Genomic DNA, 17,283 nt, shown 5'->3' on the forward strand with positions numbered 1-17,283 from the left:
AAAAAAAAACAACACCCTTGTAACGAGTATGCATAATGAAAAATATGCATAAACAAATTCCTCGTTGGTCTTGTCCAAAAAATACATATCTCAATCTACATCCTGAGTCCATCACCTTTCGCGCCCCCCCCTCCCCATCAAGTTCAAGCTCTTTGGGAAGGAAGTTAAAGGGTTAAAAGGAGAGCGTGGAGGCGGGGCTGTCTTGGCTTCGAACACCCCTCTCAGGACCTCAGAGACCGGGGCGTGGTTAACATCTCTTTGCTCCTTCTCTCTCTCTCTCTCTCTCTCTCTCTCTCTCTCTCTCTCTCTCTCTCTCTCTCTCTCTCTCTCTCTCTCTCTCTCTCTCTCTCTCTCTCTCTCTCTCTCTCTCTCTCTCTCTCTCTCTCTCTCGCCTTAGCCCGCCCCTCCTGGCTGTCACTAAGCCAGGGGGCACATGATGCAACCCGCCGCTACCTCCATCATCCAATTGGCTGAAGCTCCCGGCGCCAGGCACTGGAATTGGTCGGAAGAGTCTGTGACGATATCCAGACCCTGCCTTGTTCAGGGAGAGGGGAGGAGAGAAAAAAGAAGGGAAGGGGGGGGGGCGGCAAAAAAGAATCGCGCGGGGGGGCGGAGCCCAGGCGCTTTGCTCGCGCCCCCCCGCGCGCCAGTCCCGGGGCTGCAGGGAGCGCAGCGCGCGCGGCCCGGGCCCCGGACACCGGACGCTGCACCGGACACGACCCTCCCCGGAGCTTGGATAACTGCCCACTTTGGACACCGCACCGGACACTGCCCCCCACTGGGCCGGACACTACAACGGACACTACTTCCCAGCCCCGGACATTGCTACCTCCTCCCCCCCTCCCCGGCCTGGAGTGTCGTTCCCCCCCCCCCCCCACCCCGGCCCCAGACACTGAATCTCTCTCAGGCTCTGGATAGAGTCCTACTGCACCCCAACCTCAGACCCTGCGCTATACCTCCGCCTCTCCTGGCCCCGCACGCTGCCTCCTTCTTTCTTGGCCCAAGTCCCACGACCTGACTGTTTCCGCGACTCCCCACCCCCAACCACCCACCCCTCCTGCGGCTCGACGCAGCCGCCTGCGCCCCCGAGCCCCCTGCTGTCCGGATGCCTCTCCCGGGGGGGCTCTGGTGGCTCCTTTGCTGCCGTCGGGGCTTCACTCTACTGCGGAGGGACTACGGGGACGGAGAGCTTGGCGGCGACGCAGACGAGGACGAAGACGAGGAGACCTTTGAGCTCAGGACCCCGGGTTCGGTGACCTGCGGGAGGGTAAGTTCGGGAGGCCTGCAGTTCTATTCTTTCTCTCCATCCAGGCGTCTTTCCCTACTCCTCCAGACCCTGGTGCCATCCCGGTTCCTTCTAGAGGCCAAAGTGGGCGGGGGAAGGGAATCTTCTTTCCCAGACCTAGGGTTTCTCTCCTTTTCCCTCTCGGGGGCAGAGGGGCAACCCCAGGCGGGACCTTTCTGACCGCCCCACGCTGCACTCTGGGGCGCTGTCCACCTGCTGGGGCCCAGAGGCAGGGGAGGCGTCACGCGTGGCCCTGCCTGGCCCGGCCTCTCCCTTCGCCTCCTGGCCCGCGTCCCGTCCCGTCTCCTTCCGCCTCCGCCAGCACAGAGGAATGTGGAGAGTCCGGCTGGGTGACTCGGACTCCTGAGTCCGCTCCTCTCCCTGCCTGCCAGGGCTGGAGCCAGAGACAGCGATTCCCTTGGGGGAACTAGTCGGGGTAGGAGGGAACCTGAGATTGAGTTTTGTGTTGTGGGTTAGGATCCTACTGAAATGGACCCTTGAACACTCTTCGTCCACCAGGTACAGAGCTTTCCTTCTTCCCCCTCCCCCTCGGTAGAAAACCTCCAGGGAATGAGGGAAGACACTTGACTCTCTTTCCACGTGGGGAAACTGAGGCAAGGAGTGGGTAGGCTATGAATCTTCACTCCCATACCACGGACATAACCGAGTCTTCCTTCTACAATGGGGGTCCGAGCAGTCTTTCCCATTCTCCTCAGTGTTTCCTTCCCACCCTCCCTGGGGTCCCCGTCAGGCCCTGTGGCTGAGTGCCCGGGTGGGGCGGGTTGCACCGCGGGGCCGGCGCCAGCACCTGGCGGAGGCGGAGGGAGGATAAATATAGAGGGGCGGGGAGTGACAGGGGGTGGAGAGGGGAGAGAGAGACAGAGAGAGAGAGGTTGCGAACTGAGGGCAAGGTTGTGCTCCCCCCCACCCAAGTCGCTGCTGAGATACCCACCCAGAACCTTAGAAGGAAAGGGTCATCCTAGAAGGAAAGGGGACATAAGCAATCTCAGAGAGGATCGAACCAGAAGTCCCTAAGCCCGGATAGGGTCGTCTCTTTTCGCCTCCCCCCTCCTCCACCCTCCACCCCCTAGAGCTCTGAGGACAGGTGTCCCAGGTCCCCCTCCCACCCCTTTCCGTCCTCCTTTCCCCCTCCCTCCTTTCTCTCACTGCTGCCCGGCCCGGGGCGCACTGGTACCGTGGCGCGGTTCCCGCTTGGCGAGTTTCCCGGGCGGGTTTATGGACTCTCTCTGGAGCTCCTGTCTTAACAGAAGCGCCAAGAAGCTGGTGGACAACCAGGGGAGGTGTCCTGGGCCGGTGAGCTAGAAGCCCAGGCTCATCGGGAGGGAAAGGGGACTACTAGTGTCCCACCCCAATGCGCGCAGTCCCCCGAGGTGCCCCCAGTAGAGGAACCCTTCCCAGGCCTGGGCCATGGTTGGGAGAAATAAGGGACGCTCGAAGCGTTATTTGAAGGAGTCCCTTTTCCCTTCTCTGTCTTCTTCCCCTTCTCTGGGGTCGACCAGCAGCTTGCACCGACCTATTCAGAGCGAGGGAAGGGAAGATTGGTAATGGGGTATTTGAATATATCTTAGAAGGATACAGAGCAAAGTGGGCTAAACATTTTCTTTATTGTCCCACTCCAGACCCCACGACTGTAACACATTCTGACTGAAGGGAGGGGGGGAGCAGAGGAGCTCCATTTCCGGACTACCCGGGGAGAAGCGGTATCCACGTACTTCTCGTTGGTTAATCCCTTAACTTGTGGAGCCTCTGAGGCAAAGTCTAGGGATGCGGTATAGCCAGGCCTCTGATCCCTCGGCATCTCTTTCCCATCGCTGCAGGGCCCACTGGAGGTGACGCTAACGCAGCCCGGGAGAAGCGGGCAGGGCTCAGACAGGTAAGCGCTTTCCTTTCGCGCTGTCCTCCCACTTTATCTTTCCAAGGTGTCTGATGCCCGAGACCCCCACTCCTCTTGGTCCTCACCCTCCCACCGGGTTAGGCAATAAGGAAACGGCTCCAAGCCGGACGCTGTGGTTTGGCTAGGGTCCGGGAGGGGGGTGGGTAGTAAGGGAGGCGGTCTGGCAGGGGACATAGAGGGGGGGCTGGTGGTCTGAGCTATTTCTGGATCGAGGTCAGAACTGCCTAGCGGTTCCCATAGCCTGGGAGGGGAGGGACTCGGATTGAGACATTGCCGTCTCCGCCCCCTCCTCCCGCCCACTACGGGAATTCCAGATCCTTTTCGTGCCAAGGGAACACTGAGTCTGGATGGGATCTGATTGGATTAGGTGCGACCTCTTTCTGGGAGTTGGGAGTTTCTCAGACGTACTCGCTCCTTTCCCCTTTTCTAGGCTGCAGGGCTCAGAGGAGACGAGAAGCCTTATACCAGAGCGGGGTCCCCCTGAAGAGGAGCCAGACATCATCGTCAAAGGTGGGGGATCCCCTCCATCAGTAGGAACTTCCACTTCAACATTCCCAAGTGTGAACTCTCAACACCCCAACAGCGAATTCCCATCCTTCTGATTTCTCTTCTTTCTTTCCTTCCCTTCCCACCAGGTTGGCTGCAGCGGGAGCCTCGGGGAGGCGGGGCCCGGCCCTGGCTGCCCCCCCGCAGGGCCTGGTTCGTGCTCACTCGTGACTCCTTGGATCAGTTCAGTGGGAGTGGAAGGGGGGCTCGGCGGCTCGGGAGCCTGGTCTTGACCAGTCTGTGTTCTGTGTCGGGCCCTGAGCGAAAGCCCAAGGAAACCGGTGAGACTTTTAAGATTGACGCTTTCCGCCTACCAAACAAAGTGCTCCTTTCCCTAAGGACCCTTCCCTCGTCGCTCCCCAGCACTCTTCGATGAAGGGCGAGTGGGTGGTGATCCTTCTTTGCCCTCCTCCCTCAGGCCTCTGGTCAGTGACAGTGTCAGGACGAAAACACAGTGTCCGGCTCTGCTCTTCTCGGCTAGCCGAGGCTGCTCGCTGGGGTGCAGCACTTCGGAGCGTGATTGCAGGGAAGGCGCCCCTAGAAACCCCCACCCAGCTTCTACTTCGGGATATTCAGGTATGGGAGAATCTGGATAAGAGGAGGGTATATTGTCATACCAGAGCGAGAATAATATCGGGTTGTAGAGGCCAAATAGAGAGATTAGGGAAGGGTCATAGTGACCGCTCCCCCACCCCCACCCCATGCCGCACCCATCAAATGATCCATTTCTTTCTCCCATCTCCCCAGGAGAGTGGCGGAGACTCTGAGGCTGTGGCCCTGATTTATCGGCGGAATCCGATCCTGAGGCACACAAGCAGCGCCCTTTATGCCCCACTCTTGCCTCTGCCCTATGGGGTTGGCCCTCCAGGTGAGCAGGTTAGGGCTTCAAGGAGTGGGAGACAGGGAAATATACCCCCCCCCCCCGCCAAAAAAAAAGATGGCACTCCACAGTTGGGGCATCAAGAATGGAAATTAAATGGACATCCCTGGAAAAGAGAAGTTACAAAGCATAATGGAAAACTCTGGCCTTGAATTCTGTCTGCAACACTTCTTACCTGTGTTGTCCACGGGCAAGCCACTTAAACTCTAAGCTCCAGTTTCTTCATCTGTAAAACGAGGATGATAGTACTCTCTCTGCCTAACTCACAGAGATGCTAGGAAACTGCTTTGTAAATATTGAATTATTATTATTATAGTTCACTGGGAATAATTGATTTCTTTTAGGGTGTCACCCCTTCAGTCCTGTGTAGTTTGTTCCCGACTTCACCCTGCATTCCTTCGGACCCCTTGTGTTTCCTCCTATAGGTCCCCAAGCCCAGTCTGATCCTCCTTCAACCTCCCCACCCCCAACCCCCATCACTTCCCCACCAGGTCCCGGCTATGCGCCGCTTCGAGAGGAGGCGGTACGGCTGTTCTTGGCCCTGCAGGCCCTAGAGGGGGCGCGGCGCCCCGGGCCGCTAATGCAGGGCGTGCTCCAGACCTGCCGGGACCTGCCGGCGCTCCAGGACGAACTCTTCTTGCAGCTGGCCAAGCAGACTTCGGGCCCTGCAGGGCCGCCAGAGTCCCCCGCCCCTAACAGCCCGGCTGCCCTGCGATACTGGCAGCTACTCTGCTGCATGAGCTGCACCTTCCGACCTGGGGGAGCCGTTCGGGGACATCTGCTGGGGCACCTGGAGAGGTGAGGGCGGAAGAAAGTGACTGAGGACAGGGAGGGGCAGCCAGAGAATGATGAGTACCATAGAGATACAATGAGGGGTGAATGGAAGGGGACCCTTAAGGTGGGGGCACTCATCTAATCTTGGAACAAGAATCTAGCCCCCACGAAATAGTGTCATATTAAGGTGTGGGGAATGTGGAGGAGGGTGTCAGGGAAGGAAAGTTGGGGAGAAAGGGGACAGGAAGTTTAGAGAAACGGGAATGTCCAGGATGAGGGAAGACCACGAAGGCTGCAGGCTGGAGGGCACAGAATGGGTGAAGGGTCCCTATGGGCAAGGAGGGGATACCTGCTAGTGCTCTGAGCCTGAATATCCTTCCCAGGACAGAGAAAGCATTCCCTGACACCGAGCTGGCTGAGTATACACGTTTCATCAGGAAGGCTCTGGGGCGGACTCGGGGAAGGGAGCTGGTGCCGTCTTTGGCAGAGATCTCAGCTCTCAGCCAGCGTCAGGAGCTTCTGTGTACTGTGCACTGTCCAGGAGCAGGAGCCTGCAGCGTGGCCATCGACTCACACACTACCGCATCAGAGGTGAGTGTTGGGACAGCGTTCCATGACTATGGAACCCTTGTTAACCCCTTAACTCAACAGGAAACAGACACCTTTAAGTTATACACTCATGAAGTGCCTAATTGGAAGGAACCTTAGAGGTGGTGTAAGAGTTCTAAACCTGAGGTCCGGGGACTCGCCCCCCTCCCCCCCAGGTCAACTGAATAGATTTTTAAGATTTGGGTTCTACCATTTACTAGCTGGTACTCTCTGTGTATGTGTCTTGCCGTGTGTGTCTCTGTCTCTGTCTTTCTCTGTCTCTGTCTCTGTGTCTCTTGGCCTCAGTTATCTCATCTGAAAAATGGAGAGAATTTGTACTAAATCACTTTTAAGCTCTTTTCCCAGTATAAATCTATGAACCTATGGCTTTTCACACTATTTCCATTCGACAGTCAGGTGAGCCCAGGACTTCTGATCTCCGAGATTGGGGAGGTTAGGTGAAGTGAAGAAAGAGTAGTCCCGTCTCTGCCTCTTAAATACCTTGTGTGATCCTGGTCTAGTCACTTAACTCTTCTGGGGTCTCAGTTTATTTTTCTGTGAAATGAGGGAGTTAATGATGTTCGACTCCCTGGCCCTGGGTTGGGGTAAGACATTTGCCCACCTCTCTTCGCTTCCCTTACCCCCCACCAGGTGGCGCGGGAGCTTGTGGGGCGGTTAGGCTTGGCTCGGAGCCGCAACGCCTTCGCACTCTACGAGCAGAGGGGCTCCCAGGAGCGGGCCCTGGCAGGAGGTGCCCTAGTGGCTGACGTGCTCACCAGGTTTGAGAAGTAAATGTCCAGTGCTCGTCCTAGCATTTGCCTTTTCCAGTCCTCACCCCTCCTTACAATCACAACCTTCCCTTCCCCGCCTTCGCTGGACCACTCCCTTCTCGAAACCACTAGCTACTCCTTCAATTCCACATTTACCACCCCACCACCCTCCATCCAATCCAGGCTCCTCCCCTTGCCCCCACTCCTGGCTTTGTTACTCTGAGAGTCTGGGGTCCTCTGGACTCCTCCGCCTAAGCCCTTGGTTGTCTGTTTCTCTGCTTCGCAGTTTGACTGCAGAGGAGGCAGAATCTCCAGATTCGGGCTGGAGGCTGTGTTTGCGTCTACACGGACCTCTGCATCCTGAGGGGCTGCCTCCAGACGGGCATGAACTACCTTTCCTATTTGAGCAGGTGTGGATCCTTGAATCTCGGCACCGCACGCGTGAGCGAGCGCAGACGGACACACACACACACACACACACACACACACACACACACACACACTCTGAATCCTTCCCCAAGTTCCCCATTAGCTGGCTGTCCATTTTGCCCACGTCGTCACCCCTGCTATGCTTTGCTTCTTGGGCTCCCTCTGCCTCCTAGATGCCCCGTTATCCCCCTCACCCCCAAATTGTCTTCACCACCCCCTCACGGGTGTCACCTCTACAGGCCCACGCTCTGCTGTTGCGGGGCCGGCCGCCCCCGCCGGAGGACACGCTGAGGGCCTTGGCCGCCCTGCGCCTACAAAGTCTACACCATGACTTCTCACCTCTGGCTCCTCTTCCTCGTCTAGACCGCCTGCTGCCCGCTTCAGCCCTGACTCGAGAGACCCCACCCCGCCCAGCCCCTAGAGCTCCTCCTACTGCCGCCCTGCTGGCCGGGGCGCTCTGGAGTCCAGGCTTAGCCAAGAGGAGGGCAGAGCGGGCAAGGCGCGGGGGCGTGGTCCGGAGTGGGGGTCCCGGGGCCCGCGATGGGGGAGGCGCTGGGGCTGCTGCGGCTGTCCTGGGAGGGTGGAAGCAGCTGCGGGGAATGGGCCAGGCCGAGGCGATGGCTACCTACTTGGCTCTAGCTGCACAGTGTCCAGGTTTCGGTGCTGCCCGGTATGACGTCCTGGAACTGAGCACGGTGAGAAGAGAGGGTGGAGGAAACACCTGAAGTTCACTCAGATCTCTTCTACTTTTTTCACGACTCCCTCTCTCCCACCAGAGTCCCATGGGTGCCCAGTACCCACTTTCCAGGAATGCCCTTTCCTTCATAAAAGGGGGAGGACAAGCAAAAAGTCCTCTGTCCCCAGAATACTACTGCCCTTGGGTACCCACCCTCCTATAGGAGCCCTCTCCATTTAAATGGGGATTGCTTCTTCCTTGGATCTGTCACCTTCTAAACACAGCCATTTTCCTGCTCCCCCTCTGAGTGAAGAGTTCCCTCTTCCTTGATTTTACTCCCTTCTTTTGTCCACCAGGAGACTGGGGGTGGTGTCCCACAGCAGCTCTGCCTTGGTGTGGGGGCCAAGACCATGTCCCTATCTCGACCGGGGGAGACTGAGCCCATCCACAGTGTCAGCTATGGCCATGTGGCTGCCTGCCAGCTGACTGGACCACATACTCTGGCACTAAAGGTTGGGGACAGCCAGCTGCTCCTACAGAGCCCCCAGGTAAATTGGAAGTGGAAGGAAAAAAGGGGGTGTAAAAATAGCCAAGAGATGGGAGTACAGAAAGATGGGATTAATGACCTACCTATGCATCTAACGTCTTTCACTTTCTAATTTTCTCAAGGTGGAAGAGATCGTGCACCTAGTGAATGCCTACCTGGCCAGCTCCACTCCTGACAGATCCTGCAACGTTGTCACCCCACTAGAGCTGCCAACCACACCCTCCCCTGTCAGCCAGAATCCAGGCCTTGATGACCACCAAGTATAATCTGGATGTTTTGGTCATTAGCAGCTGCAAGACTCAAGGCAGTGATGGAATCATGGCTTGCCCATACATGAACATCTATCACAGTACCTGGGTTTTGGACTGCTCTGGGATTTCGAGAACCACTGACTCACCCTACCACACACACTAGCCCTGCAGGGACAGGGCCCCCTTGTCATCTCCTTCCCCTGTACCCAGGGGCCAGGATTTTGACAGGCACGGACAATTTTCTAGTATGTTTCTTAATTTATTTGTAGAAGAAAAGAAAAAAAATCTTTATTTACACAGAGTCTTCCTATGAGAGTGATGTCAGCAGCCCGTGACTACCTTAGCTCAAACTGTGGCCCACAGTTACTCCCCTGGGATCAGGCTCCACCTCCCACCCCCGTTTTCTGGGTTTTTGCCAGGAGCCTGGACACCACTGGGACACCACCCATCTTGACCTTCTGTCTTTAACCCCCAACAGGCCAAGATGCAGCCCAAGGGTAGTGGGTGGAGCAATAGGACCATGACAGAAGCTGATAATTACTTCCTCTTCCCCTCTCCTCGTGGTGTGGGGGCGATATTTTGGCGTCCTTGAGGCTGGAGGGAGGCTGAGTCACTAGCATCGACACTTTCAAATTCCTGCACAGGTGTCCGGTCTCTGCCCACACCCCGTGATCATGACTAGCATCCCTGCTGGTCCATCTCTAGCACCTCTGCTCTCTCCTTTTTAGAAAGAAGGTCAGGGCAGCACTAACACCATATGGTAAAGGGAAGCACTCGAGATTGGGAAGGAGTGTCAAAGCCATGGATGAGGACACAGTGGGTAGCCCCATCAGTGAAAGGAAGTCTGCTTAGTGTGTGATCAGCCCTTCTCCCTTTGTTGTTGTTCAGTTGTGTTCCAGTCTTCTTGGCCCCATTTGAGGTTTTCTTGGCAAAGATACTGGAGTGGCTTGGCATTCCCTTCTCCATTTGACAGATGAGGAAACTGAGGCAAGAGTTAAGTGACTTGCCCACGGTCATGCAGCTAGTGACTGTCTGAGGCCAGATTTGGCCAATCTTCCTGACTCCAGGCCTGGCATTCTATCCACTGTGCCTGCCACCTTTTCCTCTTATTCCTTGCTAGGCCAAAGGCAGGAGTCTTTACGAAGGAAGGAGATACCCCAGTCTCTTTGTTTACCTAGAGCTTGAAGATCAAATTGAGGTAGGCTCAGCTGGCTGCCTCTTACTTAACCCATTCTTGCTTACTCCCACGTTGTCCACATCCTTGTCCCCACAGAATCAATGGCTTATAGAATTTATAGTTAGAGGAAACCTTAAGGACTTGACACATGAAGATCAATTGAAAGAATTCTGAGGATGCTGAGCCTGGAGAAGAAGCAGCTAGAGGGTTAGGGAGAGTTTTGGTACTTGAAAGGCTTTTTTGTAAAAGGAGGATTAAATTTGTTGTTTGACCTAAGAAGATACAAATAGGAGCAGCGGATAGAAACTGCAGAGGCAAATTAGGTTTGACATAAAATAAAACCTTCTAACAATTCTAGCTATCCAAAAGGGGAATGGGCCATATCGAAAGGTAGGGGATTTCCTTCATTAGAAGTCATCAGCCAAAGGCTGGATGAACATTTGTTGGTTATATTCTAGTGGGGATTCTTTTCTGAAGGCTCGACTAGGTGGCAATGGAGCTGCCCTCTCTTAAAAAAATTCTGTGCTTGGTCAAGGCCAGTTCTATGTTACATACGAGGAAACTGAGGCTTAGAAAGGGGGAAGAACTTGCCCAACCTCACCCAGAGTTTAGATTTCAAATAGTGGGCTTTTGAATACAAACCCAATGCTTTTCCACTACAGAAAAGACAGGACCCAAAGACCCCTCCTGCAAAGCCCACAGATGGACACCTCATAGTTCTCATTTAGAATTTTATTGGAGATGGTCAACACAAAAAGAGACTACGTAATCATACTATTAGGTTTTTCCTATGTTCATCCTTAAGGGGGAAGGGTGTGGTGAATGGAAAAAGTTGATGTATCCATGCTGGAGCTCAAGGTCTCTGAAGGAATCAAATGGAGACTAGATCACAATGACACATATGTTAAAATCTGTGAAATGTAAGGGCCGCTGTCCTTGGAGCAATCAGGAGGTCACTGTTCCTGGGTACCCCAGGAGATGTAGTCGGGTCTAGTGGCAGCATGATACTCGTCAATGAGCTGCTGCACAATCTCCCTGGACGTGTCCAGCTCATCGAAGTTCTCCTTGAAGATGTCCTCCTTGCGGAACTGCTCCAGGAAGGCCTCTCGCTTCCGAAGTTTATCATACTGGTGGCATGTGCTCTCAAACAGCTGGGATGGGGAGTGGTGGATGAAGGGGCACAGAGAAATAAGTGGACAGCATGGTCTTGGTCTGGGAGGTTGGTTAGGGTGGGACTGAAGTTATCTTGTTCTCCCTTCTCCCATAATTTAGGAAGCAGTACGAGACACATTTAGGGTGGAGGAAGTGAGGTGGGAAAGACAGCTTGAAACAGACTCATGGGAGGAAATGGGTATGGGCAGAAGAAGAGGGCTAGATTAGACTCACAGAACTGATGCTGGTGTGGTTGGCCATCATGAGTCCACTGACTCGGTGGGCAGACGGCAGATAGGGTGACTTCCGAGATAGTGCCACCTGGATGCTTGCTGGGCCCCAAGGGATAAAGTTGGCTAACTTTCGTTCCCGGATCCTTTGCAGGCTTTTGTGGACCTAAGGCATAAATGAGGGAGAATAAAGGTATGAGGGAGGTACTTTCAACTGCTGGTCTCAGCCCCTGAATATCCCGAAGACCCTGAGACTCCTCCCTAACTCTATGCAGTATCAGGTGGAGAGAGATGGGGGGGTTGTTTAGGTGGGGGAAATTGCATACCTGGGTGGGGTCCACCTCTCCCTGGATAATGTTGAGGATGGCAATGTAGCAGTGGTTGGTCTGGCGATCCCGGCCTGTGGACACCATCACATTCTTGGGCTGTAGCAGCCGACGCATCACATCCAGCACCGTTGTCTTCCTCACGCTGGCCACCTGAAGTAGGAGGCTATAAGGGACCATTCTAGGGGTACAGGAGGAGACACGGGGCTGGCCAGGAAGAGTCTAGTACAGTCTGCGCAAAACTATATATCAGAGTGAGCGTTCCTGTGACCTGCCCCAACCCCTTCCCCCCAGGCCCAGCCTAGAACACAGTAGTAGGAGGCTCAGATCTCAGGACTGGGAACGTGGACTCAATTGGAATCCAATATTTCCAATTTGTCCTGTGGCACAGTATTAGTAGATAGATAATAGAGGCAGCTAGGTATCACAGCAGATAGAGCATTGGACCTGGAGTCTGGAAGACCTGGGTTCAAATTCAGCCTCAAGACACTTACTGGCTGAGTGATCCTTGGCAAGTCATTTAACCTCTAAGTATCAGTTTTCTCAACTGTAAAACAAGGATAATGACAGTGCCTACCTCCCGGGTTGTGAGAATTAAATGAGATATTTATAAAGTACTTAGCACAGATCCTTAATAAGTGCCAATTTCCTTCCTAATAGTATTGTAGGATAATAGATTTAGAGCTGGCAACTTCACCTTATAGATGAGAAAACTGGGACCCACTACGGTTAAAAGACGCCTGATGTTACATAGATACTAAGTAACAGAGGCAAGATTTGAACCCAAGTGCTCCTTCTGCCTGGATGTACCTCGGGCATCCAGGGGTCAGTCATCTACTGGGGCTAGACTACCTACGTTTGGCGCTGTAGGCCAGGAATGGGGGCCAGGCACAAGACACAGATTCAGTTCTCCTCAGCCCAAGGCCTGAGACTCAGAAACTAGAAGGGAAAAGACAAACTCTCTAGTGTAGCCCTTCTGCCTGCCAGGAAGGAAAAAGGTAGAAGGGATGGGAAGGGAGAGGGAGAGAATCACACACTTTGTTCCAGGATTTGAGCCCTTAGGCTCCGGGGTCTGCTCCCAGAGGCAGGGTCAGGGCACCCAGCAGGGAGGAGAACAGCAGTGGTCAAGCCCACTCAGTCTCTGCCTACTGGGCAATAATCCTGACCTATGCTGGGGAGGATGGGATCAAGAGGGGAGGGGGAGTCAAGAGTGAGGGCAGCTGCTTACAGATTGGTCAGTGGTGAGGGGGGTGTAGCCAGTCATGAGGAAGTGGAGCCTGGGTGTGGGGATAAGGGAGGCGATGAGGCCGATGAGGTCATTGTTCATGTAGCCAGGGTAGCGGAGGGTGGTGGTGCTGGCCGACATGATGGTGGACACCTGTGGCCATAAATGAAGGAAGGAAGGAAGGAAGGCAGGCAGGCAGGAAGGAAGGGAGGGAGGGAGGAAGGAAAGAAGGAAGAAAGGAAGGGAGGGAAGGAGGGAAGGAGGAAGGAGGGAGGGAGGGAAGAAAGAATTGATTAAGCACTTACTAGGTACCAGACACTCTGCTAAGTGCAGTGGGGGAGGAAGGGTATGTTAGAATACAAATAACAAGCGATTCCCTGCCTTCAAGGAGCTTATATTCTAATGAGGGAAGACCAAGCAAGCTGAAGGGGACAGGGAGCAGTTCATGGTTTTGAAGTCTGGAAAGTCAGAAGCAGAGCTGCCAGAGAAATGGAAAGTTGCAGCATTGGCCACAGATCATGAAGGACCCTAGCACCATCCTACAGCATGGAACGATTGAAATCAAGCAGAACTATGTGAGTAGGTGGAGGAGATGGCTCACCAGCTGGTTGATCTGGGAGAAGGATGGGTTTTGGATGTGCAGTCTGTCTGTGGCAATTCGATTCAGGGCTGTGTTGTCCAGAACCACCTGAGGAGGGGTGGAGATCAGAGGAAAGTCAGCTTTGCTTAAAGAATAGGCTAAATCTCCCCAAACTGCCAGAAAACACATTGATCTCTTCCATGGTGGTGATGGGGAAGTCTCACTGAAAGTTGTCATTTTTTCAGTCGTGTCCAACTCTCCATGACCCCATTTGGAGTTTTCTTGGCAAAGATACTGGAGTGGTTTGCCATTTCCTTCTCCAGCTCATTTTACAGATAAGAAAACTGAGGCAAATAGGATTAAGTGACTTGCCCAGGGGTCACAGAGCAGTAAGAGTCTGAGGCTGGATTTGAACTCAGAAAGTTGAGTCTTCCTGACTCCAGGCCTCGTTCTCTATCCACCAGATATATACTTGTACATATCCTTTATTGTTGTATTATGCCTCCTGCATGAGATTTTAAGCTTTTTACAGGCAAGGGGGGGAGGGGGAGGGGAAGGGGAGGTGCTGAGTCTTACACTTCTGCCCCATCCGGTTCCCAGAATGTCCAATATGTTAAACATCCAGTGAGTACTCAATCAATACTTTTTAATTCAGTGACTACTGAGGGGTAGGCACAGCTGGCTCAGTGGATAGGATAGATTGATTTTGTGTAGGCATAGGAGGGCCCTGGCTTTTCTCCCCCAAGTCTCACCACACAATCGGCATTCTGTGTCAGCCTCTTGAGGGTTAGCAGTGAGTTATAGGGCTGCACGACCACATCGCTCATCTCATCCTGGTTGGGAAATACTGAGTATGTCTGCACCAGCTTCTTGGGGTATCTGGGAAGCAGTAATGCAGAAGAGAGTTAATAAAGATTGAATCTCTACATTCCCTGACTGTATTAGAGGGGAAGGGTTAAGGGAGGCCAGAAAGGAGTGCTCAGAAACCCTGAGAAAGGGGAGAAGTAAGAAAGCACCCACCCCTCCTGGAGAGCCTTCCTTCAAGGAACTCCTGAGGCACAGCCCAACCTCAATGCCTCTACCAGGAAAGGGAAGAGATATTCCTTTATTCCGAGATAAAGCTGGCATATGCCAGCCCCCACGGTCACTCAAAGAACCAGGGGTTTGGTTCTCTCTCTACCCAGCCACCCAGAAAATGACAAGATGCACCCCTACACATACTCACCTGTCATTCAGCCGTTCTAGGAGGTAGGAGCCCAATCCAGAGCCAGTTCCACCAGCAATGGAGTGACACAGTACAAAACCCTGGATGCAGAGGGAGTAGAGAGATGATCATCTTCTGTGTAAGAAATGGAGGGACCCCTAAATCATGGTCCTTCCCAAAGCTTCTTGGCCTCATGCCCAAACACAACACTGTTTCTAGAAGGCATCAGCACCTCAGGGAACAAGACCTTGTTTCTAACTCTACCCAGTGATGTGGGAAAGGTTTAGAAAATCAAGAAAGTTTCTGGGGGTCTCAAGAAAGACCCTGCAAGTCAAGAGACGATACCATTGGATGCTGCCCATTCCTCCCAGCCATATCATGTTGTTATGCTTCTACTAGGTTCTTTTGGAGTCCTCACCTCTAGGCTGTCACTGCCATCTGCCTCACGGTCTATGATATCAAAGATGTCCTCATGAATCTTCTCCCCCTGTAGAGACATGGGGAAGGTCAAAGGCTTTTGAACACAGAGTATCCATCCATAATTTCTCCTCACAGTACATAGAGCTCTTCCTTCAGACACAATTGACTTCCTTGTAACAAAATCCTGAGCTGTCGATCCCAAGTAGGAGAAGTTTATTGCAGAAAATTCCAACTTAGTCCCTTGTCCCTCTCACATTGTGCTTCCATAGTACTATGTTTTCTACAGGTCTGGCCAAATCCTCATTTGGTTTTTAAGTCCATCTGAGAAACAATGTGTTGGGTCATGTGTCCCACCCCCCCCATGGAGAGGTGTTACTAGGAGAGGCCTAGCTTTAAGGAGGGGTTATGAAATATCCCCAGAAGAGATGACCATGTATAATTTCCATATGTGATCCCCCATCAGGTACCTGTGAGAAGCCACTGGCCCAGTTGTTACCAGCTCCTCCACCATGTTCAGACAAATAGATATTTTCAGGATTGTAGAGTTTGGCATAGGGAGAGTTGAGAATAGAGTGGATGACTCGCGGCTCCAGGTCCAGCAGCACAGCCCTTGGAATGTAGTGCTCATCATCTGCCTGTCACAGAAAAACAGAAGACAAAAGAGACCCCCCCCCCATCATCCAGGACCTGCCTAACCTCTATCCTTTCTATCCCTTATAGATGTGACCCTTTTCTGTTCTATGCCAGCTACTTTGGACCTCTTGTCCACTTAAAAGGCAGGCACTTTGCTTCCCTCTGGCCAGATACTGTCCTTTCCCGTTTCTCCTCTTATGCCCCTATGCCCACTAGGTGCCCAGTTCTCTGTCCCTGTGCACTTGGCGGGGCACCTGATAGAAAAAGACATCCTTTCGGTCAGTGCCTTCAGTAGCAAATTCTTCCACGATTCCCTCCGGGCTGATGCCATGCTCAGCGCAGAGCTGTTTCCAGAATTCGAACCCAACTGTGGGTATGACAGAATACCAATATCCCCTGAATGGACCAATCCCACCTTTGGGCTGTGAAATAGGACCCATGTGTCCTGATGGTATCAGTCACTTCCTCCTCCCTCCCCCCCACCAGGGCTGAGAGATGGGATGCGGGGTCCTGCTGGGACCAGTTACAGCCCCAGGACTGGAGGACAGGGCATTTGGGTCCTAATAGGACCAGTCACCCTCTGGGGTCAGGGAGACAAGGCATCCAGCCTCAGGAGGAATGGTACACCCCAGGGAATGGGATTCGGCATTCTTGGGTCCGGGGTGGTGGGGGGGGAGGGCAGACGGGATCGAGATCACTGATGGATGCTGCCTAGCAGGTTCCCAAGGACTTAGAGAAGACCCCGCCGATTTCAGAGCAGGCCGACGGAGGAAATCAGCCGGATGACCAAGGAACCGGCTCTCACTCTGGTTGCCGCACTGGCCCAGCTGCAAGGTGATGATCTCCCGCGGCATCCCTGCGTTTCTGGTGCGTCCGAGCCACCGCCCGCCAGGCTGCAGGCCAGCTGCTCGCCGGGCGCATGCGCCAAACGCAGCCGCCCTTCCAGCTGCCTCGAACTCGAAGCCGACAAGCTGGACGAGTTCGGGAGGCCGGGGGAAAACTCAAGGAAACTCACTGCGCATGTGTCAGCCTCTTTTCTCCCCTCCCCTCCTCCCTCTCCCCCCATTCTTTCCCCTTCCTGTCTATGGTATATTTGGACAGCACCGTAATTATCTCCTGGAGGAGCCGGGATCCACGCACGCGCAGTCAGAAGAACGCGGTCTCAGAGTCGGCGCCTGCGCAGTAGCGATGGTGGGAACGTCGTGCTGGGGACTGAGGCTGAAGAGGGTTCAGGCCGGACTCTTAGGGTTCGCGGCTCCAACTCGGTAGGTGTAGACAGAGGGGCAGAGGTGGAGCCATCGGTACTTGAGGAGGAGGAGGGTGGGAAGGCCTGGCCTGCCCTGAGGTCTGCGCACCCTTTGGGCTGTGCCTTATCCCTCCGCCCACCGTCTGCGTTCCCTGACGCTAGAACAGACCCTGAGCCCAGCCAGACTAACTCCTAAGTTTTAGAGTTGAGGAAACTGAGACCCAGGCAGGATAAGTGACCCTCCCCCCGCAGGGGCCAAGGGCTATAACAATAATTTACAAAAAGAAATGTTATTGGAGACTTTTGTAGCAGAATTAAAGAACTTCAAAAAAAAAGTTAAGATCCGAACTCAGGTCCGTGGAGTTTGTCAGGTGGATCAGAAACAAACGGTTTTATCAATAAAAGTGACACAGTTATAAACCAAATAGT

At 53.8% G+C, this 17,283-nt stretch overlaps 2 protein-coding genes across 7 annotated transcripts; one reads left to right on the forward strand and one right to left on the reverse strand.

The window, feature by feature from the left end:
• The first annotated feature begins 482 nt into the window (after positions 1-482).
• Positions 483-8,957, forward strand: PLEKHH3 (pleckstrin homology, MyTH4 and FERM domain containing H3). 4 transcript variants are annotated; one of them, XM_036757947.1, is made up of 13 exons: positions 483-1,267; positions 3,124-3,179; positions 3,631-3,710; positions 3,836-4,027; positions 4,165-4,322; positions 4,494-4,614; positions 5,118-5,424; positions 5,784-5,991; positions 6,640-6,776; positions 7,045-7,168; positions 7,427-7,882; positions 8,220-8,411; positions 8,533-8,957. In XM_036757947.1, the coding sequence occupies exons 1-13, from the start codon at positions 1,106-1,108 to the stop codon at positions 8,674-8,676; spliced, it is 2,337 nt and encodes a 778-aa protein (XP_036613842.1). In that variant the 5' UTR covers positions 483-1,105; the 3' UTR covers positions 8,677-8,957. The 4 variants fall into 4 exon arrangements, with proteins under 4 accessions (XP_036613842.1, XP_036613840.1, XP_036613841.1 ...); XM_036757945.1 differs by having other exon boundaries at positions 892-1,267; positions 5,052-5,424; positions 8,533-8,929; XM_036757946.1 differs by having other exon boundaries at positions 892-1,267; positions 5,052-5,424; positions 6,640-6,767; positions 8,533-8,929.
• Positions 8,958-10,552: 1,595 nt separating this feature from the next.
• Positions 10,553-16,557, reverse strand: LOC118845885 (tubulin gamma-1 chain-like). Of its 3 annotated transcripts, XM_036753981.1 has the most exons (11): positions 16,414-16,556; positions 15,863-15,975; positions 15,443-15,610; positions 14,974-15,042; positions 14,577-14,656; positions 14,104-14,230; positions 13,373-13,459; positions 12,775-12,924; positions 11,547-11,699; positions 11,225-11,386; positions 10,553-10,989 (listed from the first exon to the last, which is right to left on the reverse strand). In XM_036753981.1, exons 1-11 carry the CDS (start codon positions 16,460-16,462, stop codon positions 10,792-10,794), a joined length of 1,356 nt encoding a protein of 451 aa, XP_036609876.1. In that variant the 5' UTR covers positions 16,463-16,556; the 3' UTR covers positions 10,553-10,791. The 3 variants fall into 3 exon arrangements, with proteins under 3 accessions (XP_036609876.1, XP_036609877.1, XP_036609878.1); XM_036753982.1 differs by having other exon boundaries at positions 10,558-10,989; positions 15,863-16,531; XM_036753983.1 differs by lacking the exon at positions 12,775-12,924 and having other exon boundaries at positions 10,792-10,989; positions 16,414-16,557.
• Positions 16,558-17,283: the final 726 nt, after the last annotated feature.

The sequence above is a fragment of the Trichosurus vulpecula genome, chromosome 4 (assembly GCF_011100635.1).
Source record: "Trichosurus vulpecula isolate mTriVul1 chromosome 4, mTriVul1.pri, whole genome shotgun sequence".
Taxonomy (NCBI): domain Eukaryota; kingdom Metazoa; phylum Chordata; class Mammalia; order Diprotodontia; family Phalangeridae; genus Trichosurus; species Trichosurus vulpecula.

Coding starts and splice junctions, on each gene's coding strand:
- PLEKHH3 (XM_036757945.1), top strand. CDS start 1,106: ATGCCTCTCCCGGGGGGGCTCTGGTGGCTCCTTTGCTGCCGTCGGGGC. Junction 4,323..4,493: donor TTCTACTTCGGGATATTCAG/GTATGGGAGAAT, acceptor CCATCTCCCCAG/GAGAGTGGCGGAGACTCTGA. Junction 4,615..5,051: donor CTATGGGGTTGGCCCTCCAG/GTGAGCAGGTTA, acceptor TTCCTCCTATAG/GTCCCCAAGCCCAGTCTGAT.
- LOC118845885 (XM_036753982.1), bottom strand. CDS start 16,048: ATGGGTCCTATTTCACAGCCCAAAGGTGGGATTGGTCCATTCAGGGGA. Junction 11,387..11,546: donor GAGAGGTGGACCCCACCCAG/GTATGCAATTTC, acceptor TTTATGCCTTAG/GTCCACAAAAGCCTGCAAAG. Junction 10,990..11,224: donor ACCACACCAGCATCAGTTCT/GTGAGTCTAATC, acceptor TCCCCATCCCAG/CTGTTTGAGAGCACATGCCA.